This window comes from Erpetoichthys calabaricus, chromosome 1, assembly GCF_900747795.2.
Source record: "Erpetoichthys calabaricus chromosome 1, fErpCal1.3, whole genome shotgun sequence".
In the NCBI taxonomy this organism is placed as follows: domain Eukaryota; kingdom Metazoa; phylum Chordata; class Cladistia; order Polypteriformes; family Polypteridae; genus Erpetoichthys; species Erpetoichthys calabaricus.
The window spans coordinates 252,549,431-252,564,170 of NC_041394.2; the positions used below are offsets into that span (position 1 = coordinate 252,549,431).

Below are 14,740 nucleotides of genomic sequence, written 5' to 3' on the forward strand. Positions count from 1 at the left end.
TCTTTTGATTTTATGCATTAAAATAAATCATTAGGACCTCTCAGATATGCTGTTTTTTCAACACAGCCACAATAAAAAAAATGTATGCAGTATGGCAGCTCACAGGCAGTGTAGCTTAGTGTCTAAAGATTTGGCTCTTAAACCTCAGTGATGTCGAGTCAGTTCCCACCTTCAGGTCTCTTTATGAACCAAAGTAACTTTACCTGCCTTTGTTATAATGTTAATAATAATATACAACACATGTTCATAAATTGCATATGTACTGCACCTGTTTTACTACCCAGTCTGCATATAGGTGGGCTACTACCTGAGACACTGTGCTAGTATAAAAGAAGCTTTTCATGGACTGATACTGAGTTCAGTAGAAAGTAGCTAGCCTTAGAAACTGTTCGTTTTATTTGTTGTATTTATTAAGAGAATTTTCTGTTTAAAATTCAGATATTTGAATTATTATTATGTTGTATATAATATAATAACAAAAAGAAAGAGAAAAGTGTTAATTCTTGGCTGAGTTTAGTTGCTATTGAGCTTCCAGTCAGTGGTATGTATTATATGAAGTATTCTTAAGGTGTACAATGCACAAATGATTCAGATTTCAGTTTGTTTTATTTCATTGCCATTTTCTATTTTTTTACCTTCCTTTGTGTTAAAACATAAAGTGATACAATCACAGAATATTATATAGCCATAGTATTTAAACCCAGCCAATATGGTGTTTATTTCTAAAGAGATCCCTTTATAGCACGCTGTGTTGCACATTTATTGTACTGTTTTTTAAGAAATCAGGTAAACCCTTTTGCATAATCCCAAAAAAGAAATTTACATGTGCTGCAGAGATAATAATCAATGTCAGAAGGACACCTATGAGTTTTCTGAGCATGAATGTTTATTTAAATGCCCTTAAGTGCAGGTTTTATCCTTCATAATTAATTAATAATAATACATTTTATTTATTCATAGGCACCTTTCTAAACATTCAAGGCCACCGAACAATAGATAAGAATCACATTATAAACAAAACTAAAAATACAAAGAAATATAAAAAAAAGTTAAAATCAGACAAAGCAATTGTAATCAAAGAGAAAAAGCAGTCTTAAACAGATGAGTTTTAAGTTTAGATTTGAAAAGTGAGAATAATTCAGTTTTTCTAAGCTCAGATGGTAGTGAGTTCCAGAGCATTTGGGTGAAGGGGACAGTCAAGTGAATGGAGGAAGAGGACCTAAGGGTGCGGAAGGAAATGGCAACATGGATGAGGTTGGACAGATCCATGTGAAGGGGCAAGTTTGTGGATAGCCTTGAATGTTAACAGCAGAATGTTGAAGTCAATGTGGAACTTAACTGGAAGCCAGTGCAACTGCTGCAAGACGGGAGTGATATGATGAATAGAGGGAGTTCTAGTAATAATGCAGGCAGCTGAATTCTGGACCAGTTGAAGCTTATAAAGAGATTTGCGAGAAAGACCAAAGAACAGGGAATTACAATAACCCAGACGAGAACTGACAAGGCTATGAACGAGGATAGCAGTGGTATGGGGAGTGAGGGAGGGGCAAATACGATTAATGTTACTCAAGTGGAAATATGCAGACCGGAAGATGTTATTGATATGGGACTGAAAGGATAAAGTACTGTCACGGATGACATCCAGGCTCTTGACCTGTGGCGAAGAGGAATTATCAATAACAAATGAAAAACATTAAGTCAGTAAATATGCTTTTCAAAGGTAACCTTTCTGAAGATTGCATTTCTGTGATTAAAGATAAGAAATAGCTATTGCAGTTCACAAGTTTTGTAATGAAAACACGTTAGATAAACCGAGATCAACCAAGGAGTTCCTGAGATGAACCAAAAAATCAGGATTCAAGAATAAAACTTATTGTGTGGCTTATACCCCAATTTTTAAATATTTCACACAAAATAAAAGTAATCTCTTATCTGAGGAGGATTTCAAATCCTCATCATTTCCACCAGGCCTTGAGAAATTTAAAAGCTGTTTTTGTTTTTCCTCAAAGTCAAGTTTGTCTCTGCTTTGTTAGCTTCTTCTTTTATCTGTTATTTTTTATGTTGTTATAAAATCTGGACCATCTCACATACAGTAAGTCATTATTGTTTTTTTTTTTGTCTCTCTTTTTGTGTCTCTCCAAAGCAATCAAGGAAAAATACACAGACTGGACAGAATTCCTCATCCAGGAGCTCACAGGTTCCCGAACAGCACCTGCAAATTTGCTTGAGGGAGTAAGTATGGTCATATCTAATAATGTAGTTACCTGGAATAATGTTTTATCAGTTGGAGCTGCTTTTGATCATATGAAATGTCTGGCATTATATTGCTAACTGCACAGTGATTTTTAAGTACATTTACATGTTCTCATTTTCTAACTTTAAAGATTTCTAGACACAGCAGAGCCTCAGTTTGAAACCCTCAGGGAAAATGTGTTTAATCAAAGTAAATATTTTACCTAAACTGTAGCTACAGTCTGGTGAAAGGAGGACAGTAGTTGAACTTCACGGCCCACACATCCTTTTTCAATTACTGTTTGGCAAGCTGCCTTTTTGGAGCTTACATATTTTCCCTGTCTTCTTTTCACTGTGAGATATTAACTTTATATCTCAATCCAAAGACATGCTGTTAGGTCAAGTGATGTTTCTGAATTTTCCTTTCTCAGAAGTGCACATGTATTTGCCCTGCGATGTCCTGCCTAGGGCTAGATTACAGTCTTGCACACATTGTAGCTAGTATAGGCTTGGGATCCCTGCAGTTGTTACCTAGGCCATTGGGTTAGCAAAGTGCATGACATAAATTTTAAGTCTTGGAAAATTTCTTCCAACTTTGACCATTGTTTTATTATCTTCTTAAACAAAAAAGATGTTTTTTCCTTTTCTCTACAACAGTGTATATGCTGGGGTTAACAAAGCAGGAGCCAGCCTTAATCACATGCCAATCCACAAACAGCCAATTTAAACTCTCCAATCCTTTTTCTAGGTTGCTCTGTCCCTATAGTCTTTTTTTTTCCAGTGTATTTGCATCCCTTAAAACCAGGCCTTATGCAGCTGTTGTGTTACTCTCTTTCAGTTGTGTTACAAATTGATTTTCATTACTTGCCAGTTATAATCCTTTATGGTATTCATTGATTTTTGCAAAGGTCCTGGTATTGTTTAGCAATGTTTATGATATCACTTAATTATTTTTTTACTGTTTAATATACTTTATACATTGTTTTTAAATTCTCAATATCCTTTAAGGAATGATTAAACAATTTTGGCATCTTGTTAATGTATTGTACCTAACCTGTAGGTACAAGGTATAATGTTAAATTTACAATTACTAAAAAAATGTTCTTATTTTAAGGAAGACCCTCTTTATTTATTTATTTCTTGGTACTTGGAATTTAATTTGTGTTTGTGTACTCCCTCTGCAGTACAATCGATCTCTCCATCCATTTTCTGAACCTGAACTCTTTCATATACTCTCATACGCCTACACTTATAATTTAGTGTGACCGGATAAATTAGCATCCGTGTATTTGGAAGCAGATCAGTGCCTCATGAGAAAATGGAAAGAATACCTAAAATCTACACAGTGTATTCTGCGATTTTAGTATTCAGACCACTGGAGCTGTTGAGGAGTACTGTAATGTTAACTCCTGTGCCACTGCACCTCCCACTAGAGAAGAGTGGTAATAATAATCTGTCTATTTTCCAGCGCATGTGTCCACTTCCAAGTCACAGAGAGCTGTTGTGTATCTGAATAGCAGTAGGTGCCAGGCAGGAACCAGACCTGGATGGTGTGCCTTTCCATTGCAGGGCACATTCATGTTGGCCCAATTTAGAGCTGCTACACTACTCTGTGTGCCTTTGAGATATAGAAGGAAAGCAGTAATGTTTGTAGAAAACCCATGTAATCAAGTGGGAATACTTATAACCTCCATATATATTATACCGATGAGCTGGGAACACACCCACAAGAACTGCCGTTTTGTAGGGGCTCTGACCCAGTTGTCTAGCCATCATAATCTGGCCCTTGTCAAAGTCACTCGGCTTGCCTATTGTTCCTGCAGCTAACACAACTGCTTCAAGAACTGACTGTTCACTTGCTGTCTAATATATCCCATCTCTTGACAGGTGCCATTGCAACAATGTAATCAATTTTATTCACTTCACCTGTCAGTGGTTTTAATGTTGAGACTGATCGGTGCATACATAAGTAAACCCAAAAGCATTATAAATTTAGATTAAGACCAGCACAAAAAAATTGAGCTTAGCTTTACTTTGGTATTTTTTTGTGATAAATGTTGATGGCCAAAATAAAACAGCACCCTGTACATACAGTAAAAAGAAAAGCTGCTCACAGTATCTCAAAAGAAACGGAAATAATGGGGCTGAAAACCAATAGACATTTCCTTGTCTTACAGATCACACCACAGCAATATTGCCAGTGTTAGAAAAAAACAGCTAGATTCAAATTGACTCTTTAATTTTAACTCTATTACATTTGTCCTGGGGCTTGTAATTTTGCTTTCATATAGTTGTTCAGAGAGTGAAAACATTCTTTTATTTTTTTTTCCAGCTGTGCCCACAGACTGTTCCATTTTTTGTTGTTGTTTTTTTTTTTTATGCGTTTCTGAAAAGCTCATAACTTATAAAGAATACCTGGAGACTGAATTGAATTCTCAATATAATAAGGCAGTTACTAAACATAAATGTGGCACATTTGCAAAGCAGATAATTGAAACTGAGTCTCATAATAATTATTCTTGATTTTTACCTGTAACAGAAGTTTGTTCTTTTCTTCTTTCAGCCTCTAAGAGGAAAGAACACAGTGGATCTTATTATGTTAAATTCACTGATTGAGCTGCAGGATCGCAAGAATCCTTTCATTTACTGGATAGTGAGAGTCATAGAGAATATTGGAGGTCGACTGCGGCTTCGTTATACTGGAATGGATTGTGACTCCTATGACATATGGCTGTTTTACCTAGACTGCAGGTTACGCCCTGTAGGTTGGTCTCAAGAGAACAGATACACCATGGAACCCCCTACAGGTAAAGCTTGATTTAGATTTATTAAAATGCTCCTATTAAAACTTATTGGTTGATACTGTCTGTTTAGTCCTTGCTCTGCCCTTTGGAACATAATGGAAAATTGCTTTTGAGTCTTCAGCACTTTGTAATAGTGTAGCTAGTGGTACTCTGTATTACCTCAGCAAGTTAAAGTGCCTTTGTCTTTTTTCTATAAATCTGTCTCTGTAAATAAGTTCTGTGATATTGTACATTTAAAGTACAAAGGAAAAGTTTTAAACATGAGTGGTGCTCTAAGAAAGTTATTAGGTCAGTTTGCTCGATGATTAACCTTTCAAGTGTTTTCATCATCAGGTCTCATTTCCTGCACTGTATGCCTGCACAGTACATGAACTTTCTTTACATGCCTTTAAGACTGTATTTTTCTGACTTCCCCACCCAACACTTAACAAAAGCCAATATCATCTCCACACATTCTCCTATACTTTCTTCCTCATTGCAAATATCAACCAAAAAACATTAGTAATAATGGCCCTTTCCTCCTCTACCCCAGCATCTGCTGAGAAACCTCAAAAGTTGCCTTGTCACTCATATACTTGCTTAATCTGGTTACTGTGATTGATTATTATGGCAAGGAGTTATATTTTACCTGATACCTAGATTTCCCCCCTCTCAATCCAAGTGTAGTTGGATGAACTAAAAATGAACTTTGGCAAGCCAGCTTTGCTGTTACTTTGGAGGAGTAAGCTGCTGGTATGCAGTAGAAGTCTTATAATATTCAGCATTGTTCCAATTCACATTTTATTTTTATTATTGAAAACGTGTTACTTATTTGAAATGTTTTCCGCGCAGATTATATTCAGGAGGTAGCCTCCTCTGTTATAGGCAATGTGATTGGTGGGCACTATGTCTGCCCCCTGCAGAGCAAAGCTGAACTAGAAAGCTCAGCTCAGCAGGCCAAGTCACTTATTTTTGTACACTGGCACAGATCTGTTACAAGTGGATTATATCAGATTTCATTGATATGTGTTAGAGGTTTGATTTTTATTTGAAGTGATTTAGAGCTATGTTGCACCCTCTGACTCAGGTTTACCGTAAAATGCATGAGCCTTCTGTACTGTTTGTCAGTCAGTTTTTGTTTTACTCAGTGCCTTTTGAAAGAAGCAAATGGCAATATTTGAAACATGACAATTAAGTGATCTATTAATGTACACAGGCATGCTGAAATGACAAAGAAAACTGGATCTGGGATTTGCATTATCATCATTATCACTTATATCCATTTGGGAGTATACTTTTTCACAAGTAATAATAAACACCATTGTTAAGACATTCTAAAATCTTTTCATTTTGCTTTACTTTTAAAATGAATCAAAACTATGAACATTGTATGTTCCAGTCATCCCAGGCTGTGGAAGCTTTAGATGGTGCATTATACACTTATGTTAGTGACATGATTTTGAGAGTTTTGTGGCCTGTAACCGAAGTAGCAAGTCTATTGTGATTATGAGTGCATGCTTTTGTATATTTGGTCCTGAGAAGAGAAAACACCACCAGTATATTTAAACTAAGCAACAAGGTTGGTTACGTGCCTTATGGCAAAGCTGTTTTGGGTATCATCCAGCCAGGATTATGACCCTTAGAGTTTTCCTCAATGGTGTGCATTGGAACTTTTACAACTACTTGACAATTACTGAAAGTTAATGGCTTTGTTCATTTAAAGTGAGTATTCCAATGCCAGGGTTGGTCCTGCCCCCAATATTCCCAGAATAGGTTGTGGCCACCTGTGACCATGAAGAGGATTAAGTAGGTTAATGAATGAATGAATATGTAGTGGTTTAAGAAAGAAGACCAATCAGTCTAGTAAAGTTGGTCACTTTCTACAGTAGTTCAAAGAACAGAACCAGTAATAAATGGCCTGAATAATACAAATGCCTAGTTACAGATTACTGAGTTAAATTTTCTCATGTTTAAAATACAGATTTCTTGCTGATTGAACAGTACGTTTTATACAGTCTCTTTTACAGTGAACATCCTCATGAGTTGCTTTAGAAACCTGAAAAGAAAACAATGCAAAAACACATATATGATGGCAGATTTCAATGTAATTTGAGTACATAAAGATTCTGGCAGTAGCCAGCAAAGGTCCTTGTAGCATTTTAGAATAAAAAGTAGTGAACTCAGTGAACTAGTGCACTTGTGATAGAGCTAACAAACTGGTAAGCAGACAAGAACACATATGTAGTAACCTAACTGATTGTTCCTTCCTTGTTTGATAATAAATGCAACTCTATATCACTGATTAACATGACAACATGAAAAGGAGGCAACAGTCTGTATCACAGCTTATCTTTCAAACAGCGAAAAAGGGAAAGGAGTGAAAAATTACAAATGAACTTTTGAGGTATGATTTTAATTTAATATTATAGCCTGAAAGAGTAGCAAAAAGTGCATGTTGGGAAGTGGGCATAATCATTATAAATAGTGCTGTTTATTGTCGTTTTTATTGCTTTCCTTTGGCTGGTGTGGTAAAATTCATTATTTGTCATTAATGTGTTAGTGCCATAAGAGTGTTAAGAGAAACACATTTTTTGTGATATACATTTGTCTTTTATAACATATCAGGATAACCTGGTTTGAAAGAGGATGAGTTTTATATAAGAAGTCTATAATTTCTCTATTTATTACCTCGCATTATATCCCAATGTCTGAATTTTATTCTTATTAATAGACTTTGTCTTTACAACTCACAAAGCAGCAGCTAATTATGAAAATGAATTTATAAAAAGGTTAAACTCTGTAGGTAGGTGCTCTTTTGGGTCAGATTGCAGTGTACATGCTAAAGTCTTTAATTCCATAATTAACAAGCTACAATGATATATTTATGTATGAGGGAGAGTTAATCCAGGGTATCGTCTGACAGTGTTTCAAAAGGGACAGGGCCAGTGGCCGTTCCTTGCATTTTAATAAAATCTTTTAATATCAGTTACAGAGATATCCTCTTTGAGCTCTGCTTTTATGAAAGCATTGTTTTTCTAGATACTAATGATTTTCTTAAAGATTTCATATACGAGAACCCAACAAAATTAATCAGAAGTTATTGCATTTAATCCAGTAGATTTAATGTAAAATTAATTATTAGTGTCATTTTAGTTTGTAGTAAAATATTATATTAATTTCAGTTTTTCCTGAATATCACATTAATTGAGCTTCCAAGCTGAAAAATTGTGTGAATAAAAAAGAGAATAAACTGCTCCGTAACCACCATGATACCACTAGGACACTGATTTCTTACATCCACTAAATGCTAACAGTCATCAGTCATTATTCATATTAATGTTTTGCACTAGCAAGTACTATTTCATAAACACGTTCCTACATTAATCATCATTCATATTATTGTCTTTTCACTAGCAAGTACTTTCATACCATTACAGTCTTCTTTGCGATATGAAAACCATCAAGGATGTCTTCACGAGAAATGAAAGGACAATACAGTGTAAGTGATCACTTAGCAAGTTGTGTTGTCTCTGTTAGAAGCCCTTTATGGACAGCTAAAAGATACTCTGCCACCAGAAATGGGTCTAGAGCAGTGATTCTTAACCTTTTTTGAGTTATGGACCCCTTTAAGAATCTAATGAAAGCTATGGACCCCCTTCTCCAGAAATATTCACATAAACACAACTTTGCATGCAATGCATATAATGTACTTTATTTATCGAGATTTGATTGTCTCATACATATAAAACATACACAAAGTATTATTTAACTTTAAAGTAAACAATCTAAAAAAACACTCCTTTTTTGTGCAAATTAAAACAGATCTACTACTACTAATACTACTACTAATACATCTACTCTAAATCAACAGTACTGGTCTGTATAATAGATATAAATGTTAATTTTTATCTGGCCCTCATGGACCCCCTGAAACCCATCCATGGACCCCCTAGGGGTCCACGGACCTCAGGTTAAGAACCCCTGGTCTAGAAGAATTCCACCACATCAATATGACCCAACCAAATTATATATACTACAACTCTCAATGGTTTCTCCAACAGTGACTTCTGAATGTGTGACAAAAAAATCACTAAAGCATGCTGCACGCAAACTCGAAAGTCTTTTTGTTCAGGTGTTCTCCTAAAAATGCAGTTGCCTAGCAATGTTCCAAGGTTTCTTCATGTTAGGCCAAATACTGTAAAAAACATTCACGCTAGGTTGTTCTGGGCAGCCTAGCTTTCTAGAGATGAGCATACTGTCCAGTATATCCTTAGACCTTTCTTGTGTGGTTATGATCCTGCTTTCTCCTTCCACGATCTATTCTCATTGCTTCCATCCATCCATTCATTTTCCAACCCGCTGAATCCGAACACAGGGTCACGGGGGTCTGCTGGAGCCAATCCCAGCCAACACAGGGCACAAGGCAGGAACCAATCCAGGGCAGGGTGCCAACCCACCGCAGGACACACACAAATACACCCACACACCAAGCACACACTAGGGCCAATTTAGAATCGCCAATCCACCTAACCTGCATGTCTTTGGACTGTGGGAGGAAACCGGAGCGCCCGGAGGAAACCCACGCAGACACGGGGAGAACATGCAAACTCCATGCAGGGAGGACCCGGGAAGCGAGCCCGGGTCCCCAGGTCTCCCAACTGCGAGGCAGCAGCGCTACCCACTGCGCCACCGTGTCGCCCTATTCTCATTGCTTTATATGATATTCCCACTTGTACTTCACTGTTGTAAAGGCTCACTAACATTAGCATCATTTTCTTTCCTGATATTACACTATATGCACTTTTTGCAGCAGGGACTATTCAACAGGATCACAGCTGAGGTTAAAATTAGAGCGTTCTGAGATAGCTTATATATAACCACTTAAATTACATTTGATAGCTTGCAGACATGTACTATCCTTCATGGCAAGCACTTTTGCATTTTTTAATAAGACAAACAGTATTTTTTTCAGTTTCTTTTAATGTAATAGACATGAAAATCTGGGATATTGTAGTGCCTCCATATAAGGTTTGTTAAACAAACAACATTTAAGGGTCAGCTCTTTAAGAAGCAGAAGGCAAAGGAGGAATGCTTGCAGTAGAGGTACTCCTAATTATTTACAACCATCATAAGAAAAGTTTTAGTTTGTATATCTGACCACTGGAACTTTGCTCTTATATCTTTGGGCTGCAGACCATTCTTACATGAAAATAACTAACATATTTATTTTAAAAATACAATTTATTTAAATAAAGATTATAGAGAATGACATACATTGGAACCTCGAGTCACGACCGTAATTCGTTCCAAAACTCTGGTCGCAACCCGATTTGGTCGTGACCCGAAGTAATTTCCCCTATAGGATTGTATGTAAATACAATTAATCCGTTCCGGACCATACGAGCTGTATGTAAATATATATTTTTTTAAAGATTTTTAAGCACAAAAACAGTTAATTATACCATAGAATGCACAGTGTAATAGTAAACTAAATGTTTACTTACTACTTCTGGTCACTTCAGCTCCTTGATCTCTCGGCTGGAGCAACTGCTTCCTTCTCCCCCACTGAGTGTTAGCCAAAACACCCCTGCTTGGGCTCTTTCTCTCGTTCGCGCTCTCTCTCTCGCTCGCGCTCGCGCTCTCTCTCTCTCTCGCTCTCGCTCTCTCACACTCTCTCTCTCACTCGCTCGCTGCACAGGGAGAGACTGAACACATGCGGAAATCATCGCTCTTTCTCTCGCTCTTGCTCGCTCTCTCACACTCTCTCTCTCTTGCTAGCGCGCTCTATCTCTCTCGCTCGCTCGCTGCACAGGGAATGCATAGGGAGAGACTGAACACATGCGGAAATCATCGGCACGTACGAACCGGAAGGGAAACTGGCTTGTTCGTCACCTAAGTGTGTGGTTGTGAACAGATGCAAAAGTTTGGCGAACTTTTTGGTTGTAACCCAATTTGTACGTGGTCTCAGACGTTCGTGACCCGAGGTTCCAACTGTATTTGAGTAGTATTTGAAGTAATATAATGCAAAAAATCTAGAATGAGTAGTTCTCCATTTATCTTTGTCTTCTAAAGAGAGCACAATCATATGACTTACATTTGCCTTTAATTCTTATTTATTAGCAATAAACGTCTTTAGAAATATTCACCATGGCTGGTCTATTTTATTATAGAATTTGTGGAGTATTTGCATGTTATGGTTGGTGAACCTTTAATTTTAATTCTTAAGTTGTTCACTACTTGCAGCCGTTAGCAGTCAAAATCAGTTCTTCCAATGTCTTGATCTGCTAGCCGTCATGTGTGTGGTTTGCCACAGCTGCAATTATTATGAAAAGAAAACAATTAGTCATTCTTTTCAGGTCAGAAAACAAGGAACTTACAAGGGCTAAAACATTAACAGATACATTCATAGTTAATCCTAACTAATAAGCTACATACAGTATTAGTCTGATAATGGTAGGTGTGAGTAAAGTGATACTTTACTCCCTATTCAGTTTCTGTCAATTAAAAAACTGAAGTTGATCTTTTGTTGTGAAATTTTTGAGAGATCGTGTGGTATTTTGAAGGGGTTCTTTAGTCTCATAGCCTTCTTTAATTGCATAATACTTTCACATTCACATGTTAAAATTGATAACAAAAGGATGAAACACTGAAATGATAGAGAAGAAAATCACTATCCATGACATTTAATGGTAATGTAACTTCATGTAACAGGCAGCCTTTAACGCTACAGGAAGGCAGCGTCTGATGCACTGAACACTAAATTCATTGATTGCTTTGTAGTCACATTTGGAAGTGAAGCCCTCCTTGTGAACCCTGGTCCAGGTCTCTCAGCTAGTATGTTTTTAGTCTGTAGCTACATTGTTTTGGAGGTCTCAGTCAGTGATCGTCAGTTGCTAGCATAGCAGAGCATGGTGAGGGGTTAGTGATCATTTAAACTTCTGGTTCAGATAGTTAGATACATTGCATTTTTACATTGTCTCTCTGCCTAGTAAAACTCAAGTTTATCTCATAAATCTGGACTCTGTGTCACTGAATCTAACCTCCTTTATAAGCTGTCTTGTGCTTGTACATTAAAGAATCATAATTCCCCTTTGGAGCCTTGGAGCATTTTTAGTTTAAGGCTTTAACTTTGACAAAGCAAGGTTATTAGGAGTGCAAGCAGAAAGAACCTGCAATAACAATTGCTAGTTGCATGGTAAGAGAGGGCTATTGTTAATTTCAAATTTCTGAATAAGTCAAAACCTTAGAATAATAATGGATTTATAAATGTATTATTGATCAGTGCCTGCAAATGTGAATTTTGAACCATTCCCTTTGCTAACCAGATACTCAGGGTTTCTTAATACAATACAATACAATGCAATTTATTTTTGTATAGCCCAAAATCACAGAAGTGCCGCAGTGGGCTTTAACAGGCCCTGCCTCTGGACAGCCCCCCAGCCTTGACTCTCTAAGAAGACAAGGAAAAACTCCCAAAAAAACCCTTGTAGGGAAAAAAATGGAAGAAACCTTGGGAAAGACATTTCAAAAAGAGACCCCTTTCCAGGTAGGTTGGGCGTGCAGTGGGTGTCAAAAAGAAGATACAATATAATACACAGAACAGAACAAGTCCTCAATACAGTATAAGAATAAAATTTTAAAAGTACGGACCAGAATTTAATAGTAGATGATATCACATAATATGATTTAACTATCATAACTATGCACTTCTGTGTCAGAGAATGTTGCATTGTGATGATTAACAACAATGTTATCAGAAAGGAGGAGTAAGCTGAGCACCAGAGGTTTCTACCCCATACAGTACCAAAGAACCACAGGTGAGATAACAGGCTTCGACTTCAGTTCAGTCTGTTCTTATTGACTGCACTTTCACGTAAGAGAGCAGTGTACTATACATTAACTATAAATGTAACATATCCAAAGGACATGCAGCATAAACACTGTTGCACAACTAAATAGTCAAGCACGGGTTCAAGGGTTGGGTTCCTAATAACCCTGTTTAGTTGTCAAAACAACAATATAAGCCACTCAACAGAAAACAATCAGCAGTTGCCGTTTCTAACAATAAGTGAACCTAATCAAAGCATACTCAGCTGGCAGCAGTGTTTCTCTCTCCCTGGTTCTTGTCAAAAGATGACTGTTTCAGTTGTGAGCACCATTTAAATTGAGCTTCTCTCGGAAGGGGCAGGACTTTAAAACTGACTGGAGGCTCATTCACACATCTTCCTTGTCTGGTCACTCGAAGCTGTGGGTAAAATTAGAAGGGTGTTTGCAAATGTGCCCCCTCGGCCCCTCTTGACCACTATGCCTACATGTCTGACAACACAAAACTTAATTGTGAAGCAAAAAGAGAGCAATGTTAATAAAAAATATAAATATATATTCAGTTTAGCGAGCCTTGTAATGGACTGGTGCTGTGCCCAGGGGTGATTTCTGCATTGCACCAGATATTACTAGGGCAGTATTCAGCTCACTAGATTGCTGTAAAGGAATAAGTTGGTTTGGAAAAATGAATGAATATGGCCTAGTACATTCTGTTTATCCCTTGTTATAGACTAGAACCAATCAAGGGTATTTTTGTGCTTTCACCTGATATTGTCAGAAACGGTTTTAGGCATCAAAAGAGTTTGAGAAAGTAAATGGATGTATGTAATTGACCTAAAAATGTCCAGTGCAATATATTGTTTAATTTATGTGTTGAATAACAAAAGCATTATGATTTATTGGCCAAGCATTCACTTTTAATTATCTAAAGTTTAAAATAGATATGGGTGGTGTAATGGTAGTTCTGTTATCTCACTGCAAAAAGAAGAACATAATAAAATAAGAAATTTGACAGACAAGAGGAGACCATTTGGTCCATCAAGCTTGTTTGTTTAGCTAATAGCTAAGCTTTCCCAATATCTCATTCAGATACCTGTTAAAGGTTGTCAAGGTTTCTGCTTCAACTACATGGCTTGGTAGTTTGTTCCAGATTCCAAGAACTCTTTGACTGAAAAAGTGCTTTCTGGCTTTGGTCCTCCTACTGGTGTCCTTGAGTATGTGATTCACTGTTAAACTTAAATAATTGTGCTTGACCTACTTTATCAATGCCTTTAAGAATTTTGAACACCTGGATTTGGTCCCCATGTAGTCTCCTCTGCTCAAGACCAAAAAGGTTTAATTCTCTGAGTCTGTCAAAATACATCATGTCGGTAAATCCTGGAATGCACTTGGTTTTTCTCTTTTTTGCACAGCTTCAAGTGCTGCTTTGACTTTCTTGTAGCATGGTGACCAGAATTGCACAAACTTCTTCCTGATACGGTCTCACTAGTGTCTTATGTAGTCTAACCATAAAATCCCATAATTTATATTCAACACTTAATGATAAAACCTAACATTTTATTTGCCTTTTCATTTGCTTCTGCACATTGCTTAAATTCTTTTTCAAAGGTTACTTCAAGTAGGACAGTGTGTCCCATCTTTATAGTTGACATTCCTATTGCTCACGTGTAACACTTTGCACTGTTCTACATTAAACTGAATTTTTCAAGTGTTTGTGAAGCTTGTTTCTTTTTGAATTGTTTCTGCTGCCTCTTTAGTATCTGTCATTCCTTCATTTTTATTGTCATATCATATACGCATTTCACGTGTTTACCAACAATACTGAATTCTGTGTCATTAATGTACATCAGCAAAAGTAACATACCCAGGACAGACCCCTGAGGAACTCCACTGATGACCTC

General features: G+C 36.9%; 1 protein-coding gene across 3 annotated transcripts in view; it reads left to right on the forward strand.

Annotated features, from left to right (window-relative positions):
- The window catches only part of sfmbt2 (Scm like with four mbt domains 2), a 417,083-nt gene that overhangs the window by 208,565 nt on the left and 193,778 nt on the right, over positions 1-14,740 (forward strand). For all 3 annotated transcript variants that reach the window (XM_028814085.2, XM_028814102.2, XM_028814094.2), the window contains 2 exons: positions 2,144-2,232; positions 4,796-5,039. In XM_028814085.2, the coding sequence (XP_028669918.1) occupies positions 2,144-2,232; positions 4,796-5,039 (333 nt within the window). The remainder of the gene's footprint in view (positions 1-2,143; positions 2,233-4,795; positions 5,040-14,740) is intronic.